Below are 26,759 nucleotides of genomic sequence, written 5' to 3' on the forward strand. Positions count from 1 at the left end.
GTCTGATCCAATTAGTTGAAAGGCTTTCAGAACAGAACTGAGGTTTCCCTGAGGAAGAAGAAATTCCTATGGGCTGCAATTAGCTCCTGCTGAAGAGTTTCCATCCACTTCCTGTCAGCCCGCCTTACAGAGTTTTGTCTCCCTGGCCAGGCCCCTCAATTGTACAAACCAACTCCTTGCAATCAATCAATCAATTAATATCCTACTGATTCTGTTTCTCTGGTGGACTCCTGACTGACAGAATCATACCTTGTGCCTTAAACTAGGATGAATTCCAGACGATCAAAAATATAAACCTAGGAATTCCTGCTGTGGCTCAGGGGGTTAAGGACATGATGTCTCTGTGAGGATGTGGGTTCCATACCCACCCTTGCTCTGTGGGTTGAGGATCTGGCATTGCCACAAGCTGCAGATGCAGCTTGGATTTGGTGTTGCCGTGGCTGTGGCAAAGGCCAGCAGCCACAGCTCCAATTCACCCCCTAGCTCAGGAGATTATGTATGCCACAGGTGCAGCTGTAAAAAGTACACATAGGAGTTCCTGTCGTGGCGCAGCGGAAACGAATCCGACTAGGAACCATGAGGTTGCGGGTTTGATCCCTGGCCTTGCTCAGTGGGTTAAGGATCTGGCATTGCCGTGAGCTGTGGTTGTAGGTCACAGATGCGGCTCGGATCCTTGTTGCTGTGGCTGTGGTGTAGGCTGGTGGCTACGGCTCCGATTAGACCCCTACCCTGGGAATCTCCATATGCCCCGTGTGGCCCTAAAAAAAAAAAAAAAAGAAAAAAGAAAAAAAAAGTACATCTAGATGTATATCTATCTATATGTATACACCTAAAATATCAAACTATAAATTAACGAGAAAATGAAAGATAAATATTGAAGAATAGTCTTAGAATAAGTATGGTTTTTCTAAGTATGTTACGAACCTAGAATGAATAGAAGAAAATATTGACAAATTCAACTACATAGCAAGCAGAAATATTTGTATATAAAAACCACCATCAGCAAAGTCAACTGACAACAAACTGGGAAAAAATTCGAACTTATATTATAGACCAAAGGATAATTTCCCTAAAATATAAAGGCCTCCTACCAGTCATTACTTTAAAAACAATGAGTTCCCTCGTGGCTTAGAGGGTTAAGGATCCCCTGTTGTCATTGCTGTGGCACAGGTTCAGTCCCCGGCCCAGGAACTTCTGCTTGCAGCTGGTGTGGCAAAAATAAAATAAAATAAAATAAAATAAAACAAGCCAACAACTCAGTAGAAAAACAGACAAAGAACATAAATAGTTCTCAAGGGCAGGGGAAAAAAAGGCTTTTAAATATATTAGCTCAAACTGTATGAAATTGCTGGTACTGATGGCTTTTGAGCTATAAAAATGTCAATTTTATATGATTCAACCTATTTAAAAATACTAAACCACAACAAGAAAATCAATGCCAGTGAAAATCACAGTAAGAGGAGTTCCTTTTGTGGCACTGTGGAAACGAATTTGACTAGGAACCATGAGGTTGCGGGTTCGATCCCTGGCCTCACTCAGTGGGTTAAGGATCCGGCATGACCATGAGCTGTGGTGTAGGTTGCAGACACGGCTCAGATCCTGTGCTGCTGTGGCTCTGGTGTAGGCCAGCAGCTACAGCTCCAATTAGACCCCTAGCCTGGGAACTTCCATATGCCACGGGTGCAGCCCTAGAAAAGACAAAAAAAAAAAAGTATAAAATCATCTTTGTTTGTTTGTTTGTTTGGGTTGCACCCACATTATGTGGAAGGTCCCAGGCCAGGGATCGAACCTGCACCATAGTAGCAACCCGAGCCACTGCAGTGACAATGCTAAATCCTTAACCCCCTGAGCCACCAGGGAACTCCTAAAAGCATCTTTTTGATGAATGGTTAAACTATAGGAAAAGCAAAAAAAAAAAAAACAACTTATTTTTTAAGCTTTTTGTGATAAGAAGTGTCAAGCCTACAGAAAGATAAACAAAATAGCACCTTGAATATCCATATGTCCACAATCTAGGTGCAACAATTGTTGCTATTTTGCCACATTAAAAAAAAATCTGTATGATAGAATGATATAAATGTATAGTAAACATACAAACATAAGGTAAAAAACAGATAGTATGACATTTCAACCCTAATTACACCCCACATGTGCTGAATTTTTTCCTTTTAATGACTAGTGTTCAGAGCTAAGAGTTGATGCAATCGCCACCTCCAGTGGAAGAAGATGGGGTTTTGTTTTGATTTTGTTTTTTATTTCTTTTTTTTTGTCTTTTTGCTATTTCTTGGGCCGCTCACGTGGCATATGGAGGTTCCCAGGCTAGGGGTCCAATCGGAGCTGTAGCCACCCGCCTACGCCAGAGCCACAGCAACGCTGGATCCGAGCCGCGTCTGCAACCTACACCACAGCTCTCGGCAACGCCGGATCATTAACCCACTGAGCAAGGACAGGGACCGAACCCGCAACCTCATGGTTCCTAGTCGGATTCGTTAACCACTGTGCCATGACGCGAACTCCTTTATTTCTTTTTGATTATCATTACAGAATCCTGAGTTTTTATAGATTCAATGTAATTCATTCGACTATACTTTTTTTTTTGGTCTTTTTAGGTTCTTACCCGCAGCATATGGAGGTTCCCAGTCTAGGGGTTGAATCAAAGGTGTAGCCACTGGCCTATACCACAGCCACAGCAACGCGGGATCTGAGCCACATCTGCGACCTACACCACAGCTCATGGCCACTCGGGATCCTTAACCCACTGAGCGAGGCCAGGGATTGGACCTGTGTCCTCATGGATGCTAGTTGGGTTTGTTTCTGCTGGGCCACAATGGGAACTCCTTTAAAAAAAAAAAAATGTGCCTGCAGAGTTCTCCTATGGCACGGCAGGGTAAGGGTCTGCTGTTGTCACTGCTGTGGCTTGGGTCACTACCATGGCATGGATTTGATCCGTGGTTTAGGAACTTCCACATACTACAGGCATGCCCCATCAAAAAATTTTTTTTTCAGGAGCACCCTAAGAATTCCCAGCTACAACCCTGTCCTTACGTGGGTTGGGAGCCAATGAGACTCTGTGGCCACCTAACAAAAGTAGCAGCCAGCATCTCAGCACTTCCGTCACATTGTTTGTTTACCAGCAATACTTGGCCACTGAGATCGTCATGAAAGACTCTGCAAATTGGTCAATGTTTTCCCATGTTTTTAGGTTGACCCATGTGGAACTGACATTTTTCACAGTTTAAAGAGATCAAATATCAGCATTTGGAAATGGCTCAACTTAAAAGTAAAATAAAGGGTGAGCTCTCCAATTTTCTAAACTTTGTAGTGACACTGAAGAAGGGGCCAAAAACTTGTCTTAGCCTTGGAAGTAAAATAATTCTCCAAAGGAAATTCTTTTTTTTTTTTTTTTCCCTTTTTACTGCTGCACCCATGGCATATGGAATTTTCCAGTCTAGGGGTCGAATCCGAGCTGCAACTGAGGCCTACCCCACAGGCACGGAAACTCTGGATCCAAGCTGAATCTTTGACCTATGCCACAGCCAGCGCCTCACAGCAACACCAGATCCTTAATCCACTGAGTGAGGCCAAGGATTGAATCCACATCCTCACCGACACTATGTTGGGTTTTAACCCACTGAGCCACAGAGGAACTCCATCCAAAGAAAATTCTTCCAAAATATTTTCTTTACTCTTTGATATTATTGGAGAATTCTTTAATCCAATCAAGAAAATATCAAATGGCAGAATTGAGATATTGCAAAATGATGTCCTAAATCTTTAGATATATTTGAAAAATTTACCTGCCAGGGAAGGAGACCAAGCTGACCAAAATGAAGGAAATTAACATAGGATTTAAAACAACCCCTCTTGGAAGTTTCCACTGCGGCAACAGTGCAGCACTTAAGGATCCAGTGCTGTCTCTGAGGTGCAGTGGATTAAAGATCCATTGCCATTGTTGCTGCAGCTGCTGCAGTGGTGTAGGCCTCAGCTGTGGCTCAGATTTGATTCCTGACCTTCGAACTTTCCGGTGTGGCCAATAAATAAAAATAAAAATAAAATAACTATTCTCGTAGGGAATTTCCAGTTTCTATTTTGGAGCAGTTAAATAATGACAGCCGAACTACATGATTCTCTATCTTGGATACTATTTCAAAGGACACAGACACAATGACCAGATTTAAAGACCGGTTTGGATTTACAGCCTGGTTTGGATATTAAATCTATCTGAAGCGAATATGGAGTGTCAGCCAACATTGACAGGGAGCGTTCACTGAGCTTAAAACACCCTTTGAGCCCCAAACATGATTTAATCAATCTACTTCTGAAAGGTTTGGATCCAGTTACGACTACCATCTCTGCTACTTTGAAAAGAAATACACTGATGTGTAGCATTTCCAACAATGTGTGTACAGCTCACGGCAATGCTGGATCGTTAACCCACTGAGCAAGGGCAGGGACCGAACCCGCAACCCCATGGTTCCTAGTCGGATTTGTTAACCACTGCGCCACGATGGGAACTCCCAATGTGTGTATTTCAAAGATTCTCATTGCAGCAGCGTGGTTACTGCAAAGCTATAAAAGCTTTTTTTTTTTTTCCCCCTTTTCTTTTTATAGCTGCACCTGTGGCATATGGAATTTCCTGGGCCAGGGATTTAATCCCAGCTGCAGCAACATGGGATCTGTGCCATACCTACGCTGCAGCTTCTGGCAACGCCAGACACTTAACCCACTAAATGAGGCCAGGGATCAAACCCACATCCTCACAGAGACAACTCAGGTCCTTAACCCACTGAGCCACACAGCAGGAGCTCCCTACAAAACCAATTGTAAATATGTGTCAGAGGAAATCTGAGAGGACTCCCATTAACAGACTTAGAACAAAATATTACCAGTGGGGGTTGGTAAATGAAATGCATTGCATTTAATTAAAGGTTTCTTTTAAAAGTACTTCACATTATTGGAGTTCCTGTCGTGGCTCAGGGGTTAACGAACCCTACTGATATCCATGAGGACATGGGTTCGATCCCTGGCCTTGCTCAGTGGGTTAAGGATCCAGTGTTGCCATGAGCTGTGATGTAGGTCACAGACGTGGCTTAGATTCTGAGTTGCTGTGGCTGTGGTGTAGGCCAACAGAAAAGTGTTGAAAACCCCTGTCAAGTTATTGTTTCATTTCTTTTTGAGAAATATAATTTTTAGTATCTTCAGCTCCAATTAGACTCCTAGTCTGGGAACTTCCACATGCCACAGAAGTGGCCCAAGAAACGGCAAAAAAAATAAATAAATAAATAAAAATAAAAACACCTTTCATAGAAATTAGTTCAAAATAAATCTTAGACCAGAATGTAAAATACAAAGCGATGAAACTTCTAGAAGATTACATAGGAAAAAAGCTAGGTGATTTGGGCTTGCCAAAAGCATTTAGATACCACACCAAAGGAATGACCCATGAAAGAAAAAAGTTGATAAGGTGAACTTCATCAAAATGAAAAACTTCTGCAACGTGAAAGGAATTGTTGAGAGAATGAAGAGAGAAGCCAGAGATTGGGAGAAAACATTGGCAAAACGCATATCTGATAAAGGACTTGTATCCAAAACGCATACACACACACACACCAAAAAAAAAAAAAACTCTCAAAAATCAACAATAAGAAAACAAAACAAAACAAAAATTTCAAAAGTGGGCAAAAGATCTGAACAAACAACAAACCTAAACAGAACTCACCAAAGAGGATCTACAGATGGCAAATAAACATATGAAAAGAGGCTCATCATAACATGTCATCAGAGAATTGCAAATTAAAACAAGATACACTGCATACCCCCTGAGATGGCTACAGTCTAAAACACTGACAACATCAAATGCCAACAAGGATACAGAGCAACAGGAACGCTCACTCATTGCTGGCAAGGATGCGAAATGGTTCAGCCACTTGGCAGACAGTTTGGCAGTTTCCTACAAAACTAAACTTCGTTTCACCATGTGACCCAGCAATTGTGCTTCTGGGTATTTACCCAATGGAGCTGAAGACTTGTGTCCACACAAAACCTGCACCTGAATGTCTATAGAAGCTTTATTTGCCATCACCAAACACTGGAGACAACCAAGATATCCTGGAATAGGTGAGTGGATAAACTGTGAAAATCCAGAAAATGTAATATTATTCAGTGCTAAAAAGAAATGAGCTCCTGAGTCACAAACATACTCGAGGAAACTTAAGTGCATATTGCTACGTGGAAGAAACCGGTCTGAAAAAGACCACATGCTCTATGATTCTAACTATGTGACATTTCAGAAAAGGCAAAACGATATTGACAATAAAGAGAAGAGTGGTTGCCAGGGGTTTGGAGAATGGGGTTGGGGGTGAATATAGGCAAAGCAGGAGAATTTTTAGGGCGGTGAAACTATTCTGCACAAAACTGTAATGGTGGGTACATGACATTATACACTTAGCAAAACCCATAGACTGGGAGATCCCATCGTGGCTCAGTGGTTAACGAACCTGACTAGTATCCATGAGGACCGGATTTGATCCCTGGCCTTGCTCAGTGGCCTAAGGATCTGGTGTTGCCGTGAGCTGTGGTGTAGGCCGCAGACGCGGCTCAGATCTGGTGTTTCTGTGGCTGTGGCACAGACCAGCAGCTACAGCTCCGGTTGGACCCCTAGCCTGGGAATCTCCATATGCCGTGGATGCAAACCTAAAAATACAAAAAAAAACCCAAAAACCTCATAGACTGTAGAACACAAAGAGTGCATCTTGATGTAAAGTATGAACTATAGTTAGTAATGACATATCAATATTGGTTCATCAATTACAACAAACGTACCGCTAATACAAGATGTTAGTAACAGTGTGAGTATATGTACTATCTGCTCAAAAGATATAAAACTGTACTAAAAATAAAATCTATTATTTCTTTTTCTTTTCTTTTCTTTTTTCTTCTTAGGGCTGCACCTGCGGCATATGAAGGTTTCCAGGCTAGGGGTCAAATCGGAGCTACAGCTGCTGGCCTACACCACAGCCTCAGCAACTTAGGATCCAAGCTGCAGTCTGTGACCTACACCACAGCTCACAGCAACACCAGATCCTTAACCCACTGAGCAGGCCTGGGATCAAAACTGGACCCCCGTGAATGCCAGTTGGATTCCTTTCCACCATTCCACAAGGGAAAATCCCTTTTTTTATTTTTAAAAACCATGTGAGGAGTTAGTTCCCTGCTGGCTCAGCTGGTTAAGGATCCAGCATTACCCTGCTGTGGCTTCTGTCACTGCTGGGGCTCCCCTGGCCCTCGAACTTTCTCATGCCATGGGTGTGGCCAAAATATATTAATTAATTTTTAAAAATTAAAACTGGAGTTCCGGAGTTCCCGTCGTGGCTCAGTGGTTAACGAATCTGACTAGGAACCATGAGGTTGAGGGTTCGATCCCTGACCTTACTCAGTGGGTTAAGGATCCGGTGCTGCCATGAGCTGTAGTGTAGGTCGCAAACTTGGTTCAGATCTGACATTGTGGCTGTGGTATAGGCTGGCGGCTACAGCTCTGATTGGACTCCTAGCCTGGGAACCTCCATATGCTGCGAGTGCAGCCCTAGACAAGACAAAAAAAAGACAAAAAAAAGAAAAGAAAAGAAAAAACAAACAAACAAACCCTGGAGTTCCTGTCGTGGTGCAGCAGAAACGAATAAAACCACAAACCATGAGGTTGCAGGTTTGATCCCTGGCCTCGCTCAGTAGGTTAAGAATCTGGCATTGTTGTGAGCGTGTAGGTCGCAGACTCGGCTCAGATCTGGTGTTTCTGTGGCTGTGGTATAGGCCGGCAGCTGTAGCTCCAATTAGACCCCTAGCCTGGGAACCTCCATATGCTGCAGATGCGGTCCTAAAAAGACTAAAGACAAAAAAACCCCAAAAATTAAAACTCTGTTGATAATCTTCTAGGCCTACACTCTAACGCTACTTCACATATAGACACAATGTATTATTTGTAAGGTTTGAAATATACACAGCTTTTTTTTTTTTTGGCTTTTTCTTTTTTCTTTTTAGGGTCAGCACGGGTGGCATATGGAAGTTCCCAAGCTGCAAGTCCAATCAGAGCTGCAGGGGCTGGCCTACACCAGAACAAGCCACGTGTGCAATTTACACTGAAGCTCCCCAAAACGCTGGATCCTTAACCAGCTTAAGGAGGCCAGGGATGCTCAAGGATACGGGTCCAGCCGCTGAGCCACAATGGGAACTCCTACACAGTGTTTATCAATAACACAGCTACTCTCTATGCAGAGGGACAGCTATACTTTGTATCATTTGGAACTTTGCCTCATTTGGAAAACCACATCACCACCAGCAACTAGAGGTGCCTGAGCAGCTGCTTTGCCTGAACTGTGTGCCGTCATAGCCATTGTGTTCGCAGAGGGGCCGGCATCCACCTGCTTCACTGTGCCTGGTTGCTAACATAGTCAAACACATATTTTATCATTAGATACTTTTCTTTATCCTGGGCAGCAGCTGTGGCATATGGAAGTTTCTGGGCTAAGGGTTGAATCGGAGCTGCAGCTGGGTTGAAGCAGCATCTGTGACCTCCGCCCCAGCTTGCTGGCAACACCCACTTGCTCACTAACCCACTGAGCAAGGCTAGAGAGTGAGCCCACATCCTCTATGTCTTATACTTAACCCACAGTGGGAACTCCTAGGATATTTTATTGATATTCATTTTTGTGTGTATATAGATAGGTTTTATTATAGATGAATTTCATTGCAGGATAGTAACAAAATATTTGCTATTAGAAGGATGACTGAAGGGTTCCCATTGTGGCTCGGTAAGGAACCCAACTAGTATCCACGAGGTGAGCTGCTGCAGCTCCAATTCGACCCGTAGCCCGGGAACTTCCATATGCAGCAGCTGTGTAGGTGTGGTCCTAAAAAGAAGAAGAAAAAAAATGAATCTGAAAATTCCCACAGTGGTGCAACGGGATGGAAGGTGTCTCTGAAGCTCCAGGATGCACTTTCGATCCCCAGCTGGGTACAGCATGTTAAAGGGTCCATCCGGCATTGGTAGGTCACAGCTGTGGCTTGAATCTGATCCCTGGCCCGGGAACTCCATATGCCCCCAGGGTGGCAAAAAGAAAGAAGATGGAGTCTGATGGCAGTGAGAGCCCACCTGTTAAAATGAAAGCTACTCTCCTTATGCAGCCCTGAGGCCTGTCATAACCAGACCGGCTTTTGCAGAGGCTCTGTCCCCTCCTCCCACTGTGCCTGCCAAAGGGATCTATTTGTATGTCCCAGAACGTGTTGGCATTCTCATGTCCCTGACCTTGGTACAGGCTCTTCTCTGGGTGAAATGCCTTCATTCTTTTCACTCACTGAATGACAAACGCAGTGTTTCTCACGTCCTTCCTTTGAAACCTGTGTCACAGCTGTGCCCCACCTGCAGTCCCATTTATTTTCTTTAAATGACTCTTGTTTCATAAATAAATTTAATTCATATTAAATGTATAAATAAATTTATTTTCAAAGAAAAGTGTGTATTATAAGAAATAGGAAACCAGCATAAGCAGTGCTAAAAATAAAGCAACTATAAAAACAGAAGGAACATAAGAGCTATTAACCTCTATTTAGATAAAAGTGTCAGCAGAAACCCTGAGGCTAGTTCTGTGTGTGCGTGTGTGCGTGCGTTCGTGTGTGTGTGTGTGTGTGTGTGTGTGTGTGTGTGTGTGTGTGTGTGAGAGAGAGAGAGAGAGAGAGAGAGAGAGAGAGAGAGAGAAATTCTCTGGTGGCCTAGCAGGTTAAGGATCCCACATTGTCACTGCTGTGGCGTGGGTTCAATCCCTGGCCCATAAACCTATGCATGCCGAGGGTGCAGACCAGAGAGCGAGAGATTGATAAGCAGGTGTTAGAAACATATTAGCATCGGAACTGAGACTTTCCCCCTCATTATATTCCAAAGTCTTGAAAGCCAGTGGAAGACAGAATAACTTTCTCCTTCACTGTAATTTAAGGCTTTTGCTGGTCTCCCTAAAATCAATTGTATATGATTGCAATCCATTTATTAACCAAAGAATAATCAAGCACCTGTCTATGTACCAGCAGCACTAGATATTGGCAATAAACACTAAGCCAGGTAACCAGCCTTGGCTTCACAGACTCAGTCGGCTGGGGAAAAACAACACAAGTAACCTGGAAATGGCCATAAAATGTCATTACTTATATGAAAATTTGTGATTTAAGGTCTTTCCCTTCTCCAGCATCCTTCATACTCAGGGCGATTGCAGAGAAAACAAACTCACTCGTAAATTATGTCAATTAATATAAATTAATTTCAAAAGTGCAATGGTAGGTCATCTTTTCAAAGTTTTTCACGGAAAAAAAGTGGGAGGAGGGGAGTTCCCGTTGTGGCTCAGCGGGTTACGAACCCCACTGGTATCCATGAGGATGCAGGTTCGACCCCTGGCTTTGCTCAGTGGGTTAACGATCCTGAGTTGCCGTGAGCTGTGGTGTAGGTCGCCGAGGCGGCTCGGATCCAGCGTTGCTGTGACTGTGGCGTAGGCTGGCAGCTGTCGCTCGGATTTGATTTCTAGCCTGGAAACTTCCATACGCCGCGGGCGCAACCCTAAAAAGGAAAAAAAAAAAAAAGAGATGTGTGCATCTTAATGTTTAATACGATGTGACGTGGGACCACCGAAAGTTTTTTTTTTTTGGCTTTTTGCTATTTCTTTGGGCCGCTCCCGCGGCATATGGAGGTTTCCAGGCTAGTAGTCGAATAGGAGCTGCAGCCACCGGCCTACGCCAGAGCCACAGCAACGCAGGATCCGAGCCGCGTCTGCAACCTACACCACAGCTCACGGCAACGCCGGATCGTCACCCCACTGAGCAAGGGCAGGGACCGAACCCGCAACCTCATGGTTCCTAGTCGGATTCGTTAACCACTGCGCCACGACGGGAACTCCCGAAAGTATTTTTTTAAGGGGTGGTGTGGGAGGGCACCAGGCGAGGCTAGAGAGCGCACCTGGGTCACCCTTCCTTCCGGAGCCTTTGCTTAGCCTCTCATTGCTCCAGGGCTCAGCCACACCGCCACCGGGAAGCCCTCTTGGACATCCCGGAGGGGCTCCGCCAGCCCCTCTTCTCCCCAAAGGCCCAGGGCTTCCCTAGGCACCCGCTGGAGAGGGGTCCGTCTGTCCGTCTGTCTTCCGGACCTGCCCGGGTCTCTGCCAGCACTGCCAGCTGGCCTTCTCTTCTGCCTCCCGGTGGACCCCGCTCGGTGCAGCCTGCCAGGATCGCTGGCGACAGACGGTCTCTCTGGCTTCCCCTGGCGCTGGCCGGGCTTGGGTTACACCCTCGGCCGGGGCTCCAGCGGCGCGCGGCGAGCGGCGAGCGGGTCCCTTGGTGGTCTCCCACGTTAGGGGGCGCTAGCACCGCCAGCGCATCACCCCGGAGTTCGCGGAGCCGGGAGAGCAGGGCGCCAGGTCCGCTCCACAGCACTCCGCGGGGGAGGGGGCCACCTCTGCCACTGCCTCCCTCCGCCCCGCCTGCAGTGGTCCCGGCCAGGCGCCAGCGGAAAAGGGAGGCGGCGGGGGAACCTTCCCCGCTCAGCGCCTCTGGGACAGCGCGGTGGGCGGTGGGGTCCGGGGACCTCGAGGTCGAGCAGGGGTCCGACCCGGGAATCTGGAGTCCCTGGCCTGGAGGCCGGGAGGGGCGGTGGGACCCTCTGTCCCCGCCCCGGGGGCGGGGCCGAGATCCGAGCCTGCGGAGCGTGAGATCAGCCGAAATCCGCAGGGGACTCCCGGCTGGACTCCTGCCTTCCCCGACCCGCCCCAGATCTGGGGAGACCAGACCCCCCCGCCCTTCCCCTGACCATCGCCGGCGAGACCCAGCCTCCCGGGTTCCCCGCTCGGCCCACGGGCTCCAGCGCAGGTGCAGGTGCGGCTTCCTCATCTTCTCCCATCCGGGCGCATCCCGCTGGGCGGCCATGGCTAGAAGAGACGCTCCGCAGGACAGGCGAGTTGGGGACCGGGTGGGGTGCGTATGGGGATCCGGTGGTCGAGGGCCACGCAGCCCAGCTCCCTTTGGGCGCTCCAAAGCGCAAAGTAGCCAGTTGGAACTACAATTCCCATCAGCCGCCTCCCTCGCGTGCCTGAGCCCGCGTGATGGGGGCTGTAGTTCGCTCTCCGAAGGAGCCGGCCTGGGAGGCGGGAGGGGCGGCCAAAGCTGGACGTCCTCCCGGTGACCTTCTGACTGATCCTCACAGCTACCACCTGGTCGGGATCAGCTTCTTTATCCTGGGGCTGGGCACCCTCCTTCCATGGAACTTCTTCATCACAGCCATCCCGGTGAGACTCAGGGTTGGAGTGATGACCCCACGGCCACATCCATCCCGCCCAGTTGCCTTTTCCCACCAGGTCCCCTTTCATTCCTCATTATGGCTGTGTGTCCCCTGAAACAGGGAGCCTCACTGAGTGGAGGGGGCTAGGAAGACCAAGCTTTCAGGGATGCTCAGATCCTAAAGGGCAAGGCCAGCAGCTCCGGGGGGAACAAACAAGGAGCTACCCATCTACCTCTGCTGTTTGTCATTATTCCCGGGCTAGTCACTCCAAAAGCGGGTTATCCAGGCCTTTGGTTTTCTTTGAAATACCATGAATTACATTCATTCATCCAACAAATAGTCAATGTCAGAGTTCTTAGCACCAGGGGTACAGGAGGAAATAGAGGAGGGTTTATCCTCACCGAACTTGCGTTCCCTCGAGAGAAGGCAGGCATGTGGGCTTGTGTTCTCTTTGGGACTGGAGTTGTTCATATATATTAACTGCACCAACTTTCCAGATGCCTCTTCAGTGCCCAGCTCTGTGCTGGGCCCTAGAGACCCAAAGACGAATCAGCCCATGATCCTGAGAGCAAGTTGGGTGCCAAAGAAATACCACTAATGTGACATGGCATATGCCATCCCAGGCCTGGAGCAGAGTCCCGTGTCCCCCGGGGAGGGGGCGATTCCTTCTGCTTAATAGAAGAGCTGATTTGTAACTTAGGAGAAGGGTCAACAGGGCATTTGCGTTGGGGGGGGTTGGAGTGGTAAGAGGCGGGAGGGCATTCCTGGTAGAGATGGCAGCCTTGAGGCCGGAGTATGCCAACCTGTTCAGAGAAAGGGCCAGAGCGTGGGGTGCCGGGAGGTTAGCAGGACGGAGGAGGAAATGGGGCACAAAAGGGAGGCTGGGGTCTGGTTCTAAAGGGCTCCAATGCTGTTCCAAAACCTTGGGGCTTTGCCCTGCAGGCAGCAGGGAGCCATGGGTGGGGAGGAGCCAGGAGGAGTTAAACAGGCCTGGCAGGATAAGCGTTCCAGAGAGAAAGCCCTTGGTCAGCACCTAGGCCAGAGCCTGGCTTAGGATAGGAGCTCCATAAATACCCAGGAGTCTCTTCGCTGCTGCAGGAGTCGGGGTGGGGGCGTGGGAGAGGAGGGGTGATCCAAAGATAGAGCAAGTTCGGGGTCCTTGAGGCCTGGGCTCTATCCCAGACGGCAATGCAGTGCACTTTCATCGAGCTCCAACTGTGTGCCAGGCGCCAGGTGCCAGGGAGAGTTCAAGGACAGACAGACCCACAGAAGTTAACAGAGCAATCACAAGCATGGGGTGAGGCAGAGGGCTGGAGGGTTCCCTGAGGGTAGCTTGTAGGGTGACCCTGTACCCCACTCCCCTGGCATCCTGGCAGTACTTCCAAGGGCGGCTGGCGGGGGCCAACAGCACCGCCAAGACCCTGGGCACCAACCACACGAACCCTGCTGATACCTTCAACTTCAACAACTGGGTGACATTGCTGTCCCAGCTGCCCCTGCTGCTCTTCACGCTCCTCAACTCCTTCCTGTACCAGTGGTGAGAAGCCCTGCCCCCTGGGCTCTGTCCCAGGCCATCCCTCTCTTGTCCTTCCCCTGCCCCGAACCTCTCCCCACTCCCCAGTGTCCAGTCCTGGGATGAAGCTCTCGCCCGCCTCCCCTTGCCTGGCTTGGGGCCCAGCCATGCCCACTCTGCCCCTCCTTCTGAGCAGCGTCCCTGAGACGGTGCGGATTCTGGGCAGCCTGCTGATCATCCTGCTGCTCTTTATCCTGACGGCGGTGTTGGTCAAGGTGGACATGAGCCCCGGGCCCTTCTTCTCCATCACCATGGCCTCTGTCTGGTTCATCAACTGTGAGCACCCCTGCCACCTCCCCACTCAGCCCTCCAGGGTTTCAGCCCAGCCTCTCCTTTGCAACTGAAAGGACCTGACATATCCAAGAAGGGAAGGCAGTAGACGCATCACCCGTGTCCCTGATGAGAAGCTGAGGCCCAGAGGAGGGGAAAAGTCACTTGTCCCAAGTCCCACAGTGACTTGAGGGCAAGACTTCTGGCCGCCAGCCCCTCCCACCTAGGGCTGCACTTTGGGATGAAGCTCTCACCCAAACGAATGTGGACTGTTGCACCAGAGGGCCCAGTGCCTCCCGTCTACCCAGCCTAGTCCAGAGTCCCCTGTGCCCACTGCCATCACCTCCTCCAGGGAGCCCCCCGAGGTCTGCCTGGTTGAGCAGCGGCCTCCAATCCTGTCCCTCCACAGCCTTTGGCGCAGTTCTGCAGGGCAGTCTCTTCGGGCAACTGGGCACCATGCCTTCCACGTACAGCACCCTCTTCCTCAGTGGCCAGGGCCTGGCTGGGATCTTCGCCGCCCTTGCAATGCTCATGTCCATGGCCAGTGAGTCGACCTGGGTGGCTGGAGGGCAGGGGTGGCCTCTGGGATTCTGGGAAGCAGAGAGAGAGTGTGCCAAGAGTGAGATGCCTTGGGCTCTGCTGGAGACAGAGGTGACGGGATGATGGGAGAGCTGGGGACTGGGGGTGGGGAGTGGGGGTCTCGAGATTGATGAGGAGAGGGTGACTAGACAAGGCCTGAGGTAACTTGGGACCCAGGGCAGGATTCCTGAGGCCAACACTGGCATGTGGCAGCAGAGGGGACAGCTTTGGCATTCAGATAGACTTGGGTTCCAATCCCGGTTCTGCTGCCGCCTAGCAGGGGGCATTGGACAAGGCACTTATTTGCAATGGTTTTCCCACCCAAGGGATGCTTGTAGATCTGTGCTCAGTCAGGAGCATGGAGTAATAAGGACACATAGCAGGTGCTCAACAAAAACGACACACAGGGAAGGGAGACGGGAAGGGCTGGGCTAGGGCCCCCTGCACGAGAGACCTGCATTTGTCAGTGGGAGGAGTGGGAGAGGCCAGGAGGTGAATCTGAGATGTGCATTACTGTGAAGTAGGACAAGAGTCGGGAGCCCTGCGGGAGCTGGTGGACCAGCCACCTCCCTTCTGCAGCTGAGGTTTCTGCGCAGGTGGCGTGGATGCCCAGACCTCTGCCCTGGGGTACTTCATCACGCCCTGTGTGGGCATCCTCATGTCCATCGTGTGTTACCTGAGCCTGCCCCACCTGGTGAGCCTGGTGTTGGGCTCAAGGCCCACTGGAGAGCATCATATACAGCCTCGAGGCTGAGGCCCCGAGAGCGGCCAAAGGAGGCAGAGGGGACCCGGGCCCAGTCCTGATCCCCGGAGGAGTCAGCCACTGGGGGACCCCAGCCTCTAAGCCAACAGGGTGGGGAGGGATCCAGCCAAGCCAGGCAGGGACAACGCTTTCCTTCTGCAGAAGTTTGCCCGCTACTACCTGGCCAAGAATCCATCGCAGGTGCAACGTCAGGAGCTGGAGACCAAAGCTGAGCTCCTCCAGTCTGGTAAGCCTGGGAGCCTGCTGGGGAGCTGGAGGACCCAGAGGGGGCTAGAGCCACCTCCACGGGGGAGGACTTCAGCTGTGCCCCCAGCAGTCTGTGTGCGCAGAGGCAGATCATGAAAGGAAGCCAGTGGGATTAAAATCATTCCTGTTGGAGTTCCCATCATGGCTCAGCGGTAACGAATCCGACGAGTGTCTATGAGGACATGGGTTGGATCCTTGGCCTCACTCAGTGGGTTAAGGACCCACCGTTGCTGTGAGCTGTGGTGTAGGTCACAGATGTGGCCCAGATCCCGAGTTGCTCTGGTTGTGGCGCAGGCCGGCAATTACAGCTCAGGTTGGACCCCTAGCCTGGGAACTTCCATGTGCCTTGGGTGTGGCCCTGAAAAGACAAAAAAGAAAAAAAAAATCATACCTGTTACCCTTTGGGCCTTAGTTTCCTCCTCTTTAAAATGGAGGTGGGGGTGGGGAATGGAGTTCCTGCTGTGGCACAATGGGATCGTTGGCGTCTCAGGAGCACTGGGACACAGGTTCAATCCCCGGCCCTGTACAGTGGGTTAAGGATCTGGCATTGCCGCAACATTGGCTTAGGTCACAACTACGGCTTCCATCTGATCCCTGGCCAGGGAACTCCATATGTCGAAGGGCAGCTAAAAAAAGAAAAAATAAAATAAAATGAGGGGGGGAGCTCAGTAGAGCTTCAGGCTTGCAAGTTCTAGATCCAAGTGCATCTGCGTTTGAATCCTAACTTCATAACACCCAAGCTGTGTGACCTTATTCAAGCCAGGCAACCTCTCTGAGCCTCAGTTTCTTTATCTGTAGAGCAGTGACACTGAGATTATCCATCTAAGTTGCTCAGCTCTGCCTGGCACATGTGCTGCTTAATAAATAGTAGCTAAGGGAGTTCAGCAGTTAATGAACCCAACTAGGATCCATGAGGATGTAGGTTCAATCCCTGGCCTTGCTCAGTGGATTGAGGATCCAGCATTGCTGTGAGCTGTGGTGTAGGCTGGCAGCTGTAGCTCTGATTTGACCCCTAGCCTGGGAACCTCCATATGCCTTGGGTGCGGCCCTAAAAGAGCAAAAATAAATAAAAATAAATAAATAAATATAGTAGCTAAGCATATTCCCGTTGCTAATTCTCTTTGCCTGCACCCTGGGCTGGCGGGGGGCAGGGGTGCAGAGGGGGAAGGTGTCACTTGTTTCAATTGTCTGGTTTTCACAGGCATGGGTCCCAGGCATGACCCCGCCCTTTCCTCTTGTCCCAGATGAGAAGAACGAAATTCCCAACAGCCCCCAGAAGGCAGCCCTGCCTCTGGATCTTGACCCTGAAAAGGAGCCAGAGATGGAGCCAGAGGAACCCCAGAAGCCAGGAACACTTTCGGTTTTCATTGTCTTCCGGAAGGTTTGGCTTGATAGAGCCCTGCCTTCCCTGCCCCCACATCCCTGGGGAAGAGAGGGCTGCTCTCTCCAGCCTTCCCCAGAGACTCTCAGATTAGACTGGGGCCTTAGGACTCCCCTTGTCCACCCTAAGGTGACAGGATCATGCAGGATCAGGGACATGCTGGGCCAGGCCCTGGTGTCCTGCTCCCAGGCCGGGGCTTGGGCGGGAGGGTTGGGGCTGCACGTGGGGCTCTGGATCTGTCCCGCTGGCTCACACCCTTGCCTCTGGCTCCCAGATCTGGCGGACGGCGCTATGCCTTGTGTTGGTCTTCGCAGTCACCCTGTCCGTCTTCCCTGCCATCACTGCCATGGTGACCAGCTCCACTGGTCCTGGGAAGTGGAGTGAGTGCCAGGAAGCAGAAGAGGACAGGGCACCGGCGGGGGTGGGGGGGGGGGTCGGGACCGGGTTGAGCCCCTTCTCCCTCCCAGGTCAGTTCTTCAACCCCATCTGCTGCTTCCTTCTCTTCAACGTCATGGACTGCCTGGGACGGAGCCTGACCTCTTACTTCCTGTGGGTGAGCACACCTAGGCTGGGGTGATCTGGTGGTTTTAGGGAGGAGCTAGGGATCCGAGGGTGTCGGAGCACAGAAAGGTGACTTTCCAACAGTCCCACTGGTCTGGGACCAGTCGGGTGGCAGTGGGCACCTGGCCCCTGGAGGTATGCAAGCCGGGGCTTGGACTATGAACTCCGTGAAAGCGGAAGCCTTGTCCAGTTGAGCCATGTCCCCAGCATCCAGCTGAGGACCCAGCCCCCGGTCCTTAGAGACGGTCCTGCCTCATGTGAGAGACTGGACAAACTTCCTAGGATTTGGATTGCTTTTAGCCAAGACGCTGCTGCTCTAGATGAAATCTTCCAAGGACACACAACAAATAAAGTCAGTCAGAGTAGCTGCTCTGATCCCAGCCAGGGCGAGGCCTGGATCCCCAGTTTCCCATCCCATCTGCCCCAAAAGGGGTCTGTGGAGCCCCCATGGGTGCTCAGAGTAACCACGTTTGGAGACCGAACTGGTTCTTCTAGCCCTGTCCTGAAAAGTATGAGCTGGAGGTCAGGGGAGGCAGAGGCTAGTCCCGAGCCCTCTGGATGGCTGGGGGCCCCTGGCCCAGCCACCCGCTCTCCAGAGAGAGGCCCAGGGCGGGCGTCCTCACTGGCTCACAGAGGGCAGGTGAGGGGAAGTGAGAGCTGAGTCTGTGTGGGGCGCCCCCGGAGCAGAGCCCCTGCTCCCAGGGACCACCCTCACCCCAACCTTCCGCACAGCCAGATGAGGACAGCCGGCTGCTGCCCCTGCTGGTCTGCCTGCGAGTCCTGTTCGTGCCACTCTTCATGCTGTGCCATGTGCCAGAGAGATCCCGGCTGCCCATCCTCTTCCCACAGGACGCCTACTTCGTCACTTTCATGCTGCTTTTCGCCGTGTCAAATGGTTATCTGGTGTCCCTCACCATGTGCCTGGCGCCCAGGTCTGGGGGTGGGGGGGGGCAGTGTGGAGGGCCCGGGAATTGGGAGGTGGGCTACTCTGTGAAGGGGGACAGCCCGAGAAGGTTAGGCTTCCAGCCAGCCCAGCCCTGGCTCTCTCCAGGCCTCACTGGTGCCACCTGTCAGATCAGGTCTTAACTGCCGAGCTGGCCCTTGGCCAGGAGCCTGGGGGAGGGCGTGGGTGGAAAGGTTCCTGCCCGACAGAGTAGCCCAGATACTGGGGGTCTCCTGCCTGGTCCTCAGTTTCCCCAGCTGTGAACTAAATAGGCTGGACTATCATTCCTCAGAGCCCAGCTACTCCTCAAATTCTGTTATAGAGAAGCTGAGGATGTTTTGTTTTTTTTGTTTTTTTGTTTTTTAGGGCCTCTCCTGTGGTATATGGAAGTTCCTGGCTAGGGGTCAAGTCACCTTAACCCACTGTGCGAGGCCAGGGATCAAACCTGCATCCTCATGGATACTAGTTGGGTTCTTAACCCGCTGAGCCACGATGGGAACTCACGCTCAGATTTTGATCAAAAGCAGGGTTCATGGGCTATTTACTCTGGGGACAACAGAGTTGAGAATCCAGGGAGAGTAAAGGGGAACAGGGAGGCCCAGGCCGGGGACGTGTTGTCCAGCAGGAAGGCATCTAGACTGCAGGGCATGAGAGATGTCCTTGGCCTGTGGCCCCATTTTCCAGATGAGAAGACTGAAGCCCAGAGGCGGGCCTAATGCCAGTGACCCAGAGGCTGGGCGCCGGCCCAGACTAAAACGCAGGCGTCCTGCTGGAAGGAGGGCAGAGGGCATCTTCTAAGGTTTGGCCTGACATGTTCTGAGCGCTCCTGCTCCTGTGTGTTCTAGGCAGGTGCTGCCACAGGAGCGCGAGGTGGCCGGGACCCTGATGACCTTCTTCCTGGCCCTGGGGCTCTCCTGTGGGGCCTCCCTCTCCTTCCTCTTCAAGGCGCTGCTCTGATGGTGTCGAGGGCCTCCCAGCATCTCTCTTTGGAGCTGAGACGCAGAGCCGGGGGAATGGCAGGCTGCGCTCGAGCCTCTGCAGGGCTGGAGCCCCTTGGGCTGAGGGTGTCAAGAGGCGGTGCGTGCTGCTCTCCTCCCTGGGCTGACAGCCGCTTGGGGCGCTGCAAGGACGAATTCGCCACCTGTCATTGCAACCTTCACCTGGGAGTGGAGCCGCCACTCGGACACCAGATGATCAAGATGTGCCTAAGACGTCACCGAAAGGGTGACGATCTGGGAAAAGAGGGCCGAGGACCATGGCCCTTCCTCCCCGTCGGGAGGAACCCACTCGCTCAGAGGCCACAGGTGGGGCCTTGCCAACGGTGTGGCTGCGGCCTCGGATTCAGAATGGGAGTGGGGGCCAGCCCAGGGCAGGAGCTCCTCTGCTCTCTGGGCCTCAGCAACCCCATGGCCAAGTCTCTTGGACTCCAGAAGAGAGGATTCCAGGGGTGCTGGGGGGACCGGCGAGAAGCAACAGGAGGCAGACCTCTGAGGATGCTCGAAGCACCCTCCCTGGGCCCAAACAGTGTTTTTGTCACCAGTATGTACTGTGCCCGCTCCCCAGGCCTCAGCTGGGCCTGGGTCCCAGAACTGCAGGTAGCCCGCTTGCATGCACAGCACTTTACAGTTTGCAAAGCTCTTCTACACCCACTCTCTCACCGAAGCCTCACTGAGGGGACAGTGCCCCCCCCCGCCCCTTTTGTACAGGTGAGGAAACGGAGTCCCAGGGGAAGTGACTGGTTCTGGGCAGAGCCGGTCCCAGCCCCCACCTCCCTGTAGGTGCTGTCCTTCCTGTCTACTGCCTGCTGCCCTTTTCCTCGAGGGGCTCACGGTGAGAGCCCTAAGTCCCTGTTCCACCTGTTTTCTGGTTGTTGCCCTCTGACCCTGCTCCCGGGTCTAATAACAACCTTCCTCGTTTGTACAGTGAACTCACTGGGTCTTTTTGTTTCCAGGTGCTTTCAGCTCTGTTGGCTTTGATGAGCTGGCGGTGGGGTAGGGATGACTGTACCCATTTGATGAATGGGATGACTGAGGCTCTGAGAGAGGCAGGGATTTGTGGGCATCCCTGTGCTGGACCCTCTTGACCACATGAGAGCCAAGGGGGACTGGCCTGCAAGGGCCCTGTGCTCCTGGGCGTGCCTGGCCCCGTGATTACTGCTCCCTCCCTCCTGGTATCCTCTGCCTCCCCAGCGTCCCCCTTCTCAGAAAGGCAGCCTCAGGAGTTCCTGTTGTGGCTCAGAGGGTTAAGACCTGACTAGTATCCATGAGGACGCAGGTTCAATCCCTGGCCGCACTCAGTGGGTTAAGGATCCATCGTTGCCGTGAGCTGTGGTGTAGATCACAGATGTGGCTTGGATCCCACGTCGCTGCGGCTGTGGTGTGGGCCAGCAGCAATAGCTCTGATTTGACCCCTAGCCTGGGAGCTTCTAGATGCCGCACCTGCAGCCCTATAAAGAAAAAAAAAAAAAAGGAAAGAAATGCAGCCTCAGAAAGGCAGTCAGCCAGTCCTCCAGAGGGAGGGAGGAAAGGCCTCCTTTGCTGCACACCTGTGCTACCTGCCCAGCCTAGAAAAGCGGGGACGGGGTATTACGATTGTAGGCACGAGCCTTTCTGCTCACATGCCCTCCTGCCTTCCAAGACCCTTCACTGAGCAGCTATTATATACCAGGCGCTGAGCCAGCACAGGGCCCCTGCTCAGAAGCCAGGTACCAAAAAGGAAAGTGAGGCGAGATATGACCCTGGGAGTGGAAATAAAGCCACAGGGCCAACCCCAAGTGAGGACTGATTTTTTTTTTTCCACCATTATTCACTGGGCCAGGTTCTGGCTGGTCAGGTGACCCTGAAACAAGGAAGCTGTGGTCCCTGCTCCCAGGGCCATGATGGGGCTTGTGAGGACCCTGCAGAATGTGCAAAGTAAGACTCCAGAGGACGGGGCCGTTGATCTCACTGGGAAGTTGGGGCAGGCATTCTTGAGGAGGCGTCTGCTGAGCTGGGCCTTGAGGGATGAATATGAGTTTGCTGGGCTGACACCGGGAAGGGGCATCTCGGGCAGAGAACATGGAATAACATGGGATATTCAGGGAACAGCGGGGCCTTCTAGTGGCAGGGGGAAGGGGTGAGGGCAGCCCCTAGGGTGTGAGGAAGGGGACGGGAAGAGGATGAGGCTGGGGCAGTGGGCTGGGGACCAATGACCAAGGGCCTTGGTGAGGAGTCCTGACAGGAGATTAGAGCAGAGGAGGCATACAGGGGAGAGAAAAGTGGCTGCCTCTGCAGAGGCCCTTTAACTTGGTGGGTAAGTGCAGGTGCACTGACCCAGAGTCCTGGGTTCAAAGCCAGGCCCTTTCATTCACATTGGGAGTCCTGGAGAAAGGGCTGGAGGACAGACCAACCTTTACTAAACGGTGGTTGTGGTCCGGGGGGTACCTTGTGCTGACCCCTAGCCCTCGCTGTCCCCTTTGGCTGGGATGGTGGGGCAGGACCTCAAAACTTCCTAGGTCCCCTTCTCCTTCTCCATCTTTGGAGACTGTTGTCCAGTTTACCAAAAAGCTCCCTAGACCTGCCCGCCCCAGCCCTCCCAGGGACCCCAGGGGTGCTGGTCTGCTGTCATCTGGAGCAAGCCCAGGCTGGGCTGAGCAGTGGAGGACAGGCCCCAAAGGAGAACACTCAGCCCTGGGATGTCCCTGTGATGTCACAGCCTGGAATTCCTCCTCGCTATCCTCCGTCCCTGTTTTTGCCCAGCCCAGCTTTCCCATCCAATCAAGATGCAGCTAGTTTTTGATATTAGAAATGATCACTTAGAAGTTCCCATTGTAGCGCAGTGGAAACGAATCTGACTGGCATCCATGAGGACAAAGGTTCGATCCCTGGCCTCACTCAGTGGGTTAAGGATCCGGCGTTGCCGTGAGCTGTGGTGTAGGTCGCGGACGTGGCTCAGAGTCCAAGTGACTGTGGCTGTAATGTAGGCCAGCACTGGCAGCCCCAGTTGGACTGGGAGCTCCCATGTGCCACACATGCAACCCTGAAAAGAAAAGAAAAAAAAAAGTCAGAGATTGTCAGAATGGGTTTAAAAATGATTCGACTAAATGCCATCCACAAGAAACTCACCTTAGAGCCAAAAGCACAAACAGGTTGAAAGTGAAAGGATGGAAAAAAGATATTATGTACAAACAGTAACCAAAAGAGAGCTGGGTGGGTAGACTGATTAAAGAAAAAAATAGGCTTTAATTTAAAAATCATTTATGAGAGGAGTTCCCATTGTGGCTCAGCAGAAACGAATCTGACTAGTAACCATGAAGATGCATGTTTGATCCCTGGCCTTGCTTAGGGGGTTAAGGATCCAGTGTCGCCGTGAGCTGTGGTGTAGGTGTGGTTGGGGTCCTGCGTTGCTGTGGCTGTGGCGTAGACCAGCGGCTACAGCTCCAATTCGATCCCTAGCCTGGGAACCTCCATATGCTGCAGGTGCAGGCCTAAAAAAAAGAAAAAATCATTTAGGAGTCAAAGAAGGATGTTACATGTTCCTGTAAAAGCATAAATCCGTCGAGAAGATAGAGTGATTATAAACATATACACACCTAATGACAAAGTCCTAAAAAATAGGAAGAAAATGTGACAAAATTGAAGGCGAAATAGACATTTTTACAGTAATAGTCAGAGACTTCAAGATCCTCTTCAGGAGTTCCCGTCGTGGCGCAGTGGTTAACGAATCTGACTAAGAACCATGAGGTTGCGGGTTCGATCCCTGCCCTTGCTCAGTGGGTTAACGATCCGGCGTTGCCATGAGCTGTGGTGTAGGTTGCAGACGCGGCTCGGATCCCACGTTGCTGTGGCTCTGGCGTAGGCGGGTGGCTACAGCTCCAGTTGGACCCCTAGCCTGGGAACCCCCATATGCCGCGGGAGTGGCCCTAGAAAAGGCAAAAAGACAAAAAAAAATCCTTTTCAATAAAGGATAGAACAACCAGACAGAAGATCAACAAGGAAACAGAAGACTTGAAAACAACTATGAAATAAATAAGCCAACAGACAGACACAGAACACTCTACCTAAAAACAGCAGAATATACTTTTTTCTCAAGGGCACATGGAACATTCTCCAGGACAGATCATATATTAGGCCACAAAACATAATTCTTTTCATTTTAAAAATTTCATCAAAGTATAGTTGATGCCTGCAATAATTTTTTAAACTTTATTTTTGTCTATGCCTGCAGTATGTGAAAATTCCCAGGCTAAGGATCAAACCCCTGCCACAGCAGTGACCCAAGCTGCTGCAATGACAACACCAGATCCTTAACCCACTGCGCCACAAGGGAACTCCCTGTGATAATTTTTTTTGGGTTTTTTTTGTCTCTTTGTCTTTTCTAGGGCCGCTCCCTCAGCATATGGAGGTTCCCAGGCTAGGGGTCAAATCGGAGCTGTAGCCGCCAGCCTGTGCCACAGCCACAGCAACGTGGGATCCAAGCGGCATCTGCGACCTACACCACAGCTCACAGCAACACTGGATCCTTAACCCACTGAGCGAGGCCAGGGATCGTACCCTCAACCTCATGGTTCCCAGTCGGATTTGTTAATCACAGAGCCATGGCGGGAACTCCTGCAATTTAAAAGATTAAAATCACACAAAGGGGAGTTCCTGCTGTGACTCAGTGGGTTAGGAACCCATGAGGACGCAGCTTTGATCCCTGGCCTCGCTCAGTGGGTTAAGGATCTGGCAGTTGCCATGAGCTGTGCAACACGTGTGCTGTGAGCTATGACTCGGCTCAGATCCTGCATTGCTGTGGCTGTGGTGTAGGCTGGCAGCTGTAGCTCTGATTTGACCCCTCGCCTGGGAATCTCCATATGCCCCAAGTGCAGCCCTAAAAAAAAAAAGAAAGAAAGAAAGAAAAAAAAAGTCAGTTTTTTCGGAACAATGGATAAAATTGACATACTTTGACTAGGCTAATAAAAAAAGAGAAAAATTTTAAATTACTAAAATCAAATGAAAGGGGTCACTACTATTGGTTACACAGAAATAAAAAGGATTACAAGCTAATACTATGAACAATTGTACGCCAAAAAAGGAGAAACCTGGATGAAAAGGACAAATTCTAAGAAACACGCAAACTACCAAAAATAATTCAAGAAGAAATCGAAAATCTGAACATATATATAACAAGGAATGAGACCGGGTCAGCAATAAAAAACTTCCCAACAAAGGAAATTCCAGGACCAGATGACCTCACAGGAGAATTCCACCATCACTTAAAGAACTGACACCAATCCTCAAACTCTTCCAAAAAAAATACAAGAGGAGGGAACATTTCCTAACTCATTCTATGTGACCCTGATGCCAAAGTTAAATGAAGACATCACAAGAAAAGCAAACAACAAACCAGTATCTCTTATGAATACAGTTGCAACATTTCTCAACAAAATCCTAGCAGACCGAACCCGGCAACATATTAAAAGAATTATACACCATGACCAAGTAGGATTTTGTCTAGAATGCAAGGGGGTTCAACATACAAAAATCAAATCATGGTCACACACCAACTCATGGTATGAAGGGGAAACACTGCATGGCCATCTCGATGCAGAAAAAGCATCTGACAAAATCCCACATCCTTTCCGGATAAAAACTGCTTAACAAACAAGGAATAAATAAGAACTTCCTCAATCTGGAAAGGGGTGTTTATGAAAAATCCACAACGAATGTCATGCTTAATGATGACAGACTGAAGCTTTCCTCCTAAGATTAAGACAAAGATGCCTGCTTTCACCATTTCATCTATTCAGTTTTCTACTGGACGTTCTAGCTGGAGCACCTCTGAAAAGAAAGAGATATAAAAGGCACCCAAATCAGTGAAACTATCTCTCTATATATAATAGATAACTAACAAGGACCTATTGCATAGCACAGGGAAATCTACTTAGTAGTCCATAATAACCTATATGGGGAAAAAAGAACCAGATATATGCATAGGTGTAACTGATTCACTTTGCTGTACACCTGAAACTAATACAACATTGTAAGTCAACTATACTCCAATAAAATTTATTTTAAAAAAAGAAGTAAAGAGTTTCCATTGTGGCTGAGTGGTAATGAACCTGAGTGGTATCCATGAGGATGCAGGTTCAATCCCTGGATCTGCTCAGTGGGTTAAAGGATCCGGCCTTGTGTGAGCTGTGGTGTAGGTCCCCAGATGCTGCTCAGATCTGGCGTGGCTATCGGTAGGCCGGCGTCTACGGCTGTGATTTGACCCTTAGCCTGCGAACTTCGTATGCCACAGGAGCGGTGCTAAAAAAAAAAAAAAAAAAAATCTGTGATCACAAATGATATAAACACATACAGAAAATCCTAAAGAATACACACACACAAAGCTAATAAATGAATTTGGCTAAGTTGCAGGATTCAAGAACAATACACAAAATTCAGTTTTATTTCTATACATACAATTTTAACACCAATTCTGAGGCCTGGGGTGTTTTTTCTCCCAAAACCAAGCAATTCTCTGACACTGGCTAAATATCTTGCAATGCAATTTAATTTTGACACTATCTACCTGGTTATAGCATCAGATTCCACAAGCTAGGGCTGCAGAAGAGAGGTCTCCTGGTCACTCTACAATTCCGCTTAACCTCGTTGAGCAGCAGGCAAATACCTTATCCTGACATTTGAGGCCCCCCAGAGCACCTTCCCAAGATTGAGGTGGCAACTGTTATGACACAGTACCTGCCCTTCGCACCCACCCCAGCCTCTCTTTTAAAGAGCCCCTGCATCAATCATGCCACAAACACGTATCAGGCACCTTCTGTGTACATTGGCTGGTGTTAGGATATTTGAAGCTTTCTGCTTAAGAGTGTGTGTGTGTGTGTGTGTGTGTGTGTGTGTGAGGCAGGTGTGTGGATACATGCAAGGTCTCCACCCTGGTCGAAGTGCTGGGGAAAGGAGAAATAAATTCGCCGAAAAGATTAATAATTTAAGTGATCAAACATCACCACTACCGCCAAGACCAAGTTCCACTGCTTTAGACAGGGAAGGCAGCTTCTCCAAGGGGTTTCTCTAGTTCTAATACATTGGTCCCCGATCTGGCATTGGTTAGAATTCTGATTCTGGCCTTTTGGGTACCGCTGAACCCTGGGCCCTCTTTCTAGGGTGAAGGAAA

General features: G+C 50.4%; 1 protein-coding gene across 3 annotated transcripts; it reads left to right on the forward strand.

Moving 5' to 3' along the window:
- The first annotated feature begins 11,356 nt into the window (after window positions 1-11,356).
- SLC29A2 (solute carrier family 29 member 2) lies at window positions 11,357-20,547 on the forward strand. 3 transcript variants are annotated; one of them, XM_047775196.1, is made up of 12 exons: window positions 11,362-11,979; window positions 12,230-12,311; window positions 13,681-13,841; window positions 14,014-14,153; window positions 14,557-14,691; window positions 15,323-15,420; window positions 15,631-15,715; window positions 16,980-17,116; window positions 17,391-17,496; window positions 17,584-17,669; window positions 18,414-18,609; window positions 19,466-19,582. In XM_047775196.1, the coding sequence occupies exons 1-12, from the start codon at window positions 11,951-11,953 to the stop codon at window positions 19,504-19,506; spliced, it is 1,296 nt and encodes a 431-aa protein (XP_047631152.1). In that variant the 5' UTR covers window positions 11,362-11,950; the 3' UTR covers window positions 19,507-19,582. The 3 variants fall into 3 exon arrangements, with proteins under 3 accessions (XP_047631150.1, XP_047631152.1, XP_047631151.1); XM_047775195.1 differs by having other exon boundaries at window positions 11,372-11,979; window positions 18,410-18,609; window positions 19,466-20,547; XM_047775194.1 differs by having other exon boundaries at window positions 11,357-11,979; window positions 16,980-17,496; window positions 19,466-20,547.
- The last annotated feature ends 6,212 nt before the right edge of the window (window positions 20,548-26,759 follow it).

This window comes from Phacochoerus africanus, chromosome 4 (assembly GCF_016906955.1).
Source record: "Phacochoerus africanus isolate WHEZ1 chromosome 4, ROS_Pafr_v1, whole genome shotgun sequence".
Taxonomy (NCBI): Eukaryota; Metazoa; Chordata; class Mammalia; order Artiodactyla; family Suidae; genus Phacochoerus; species Phacochoerus africanus.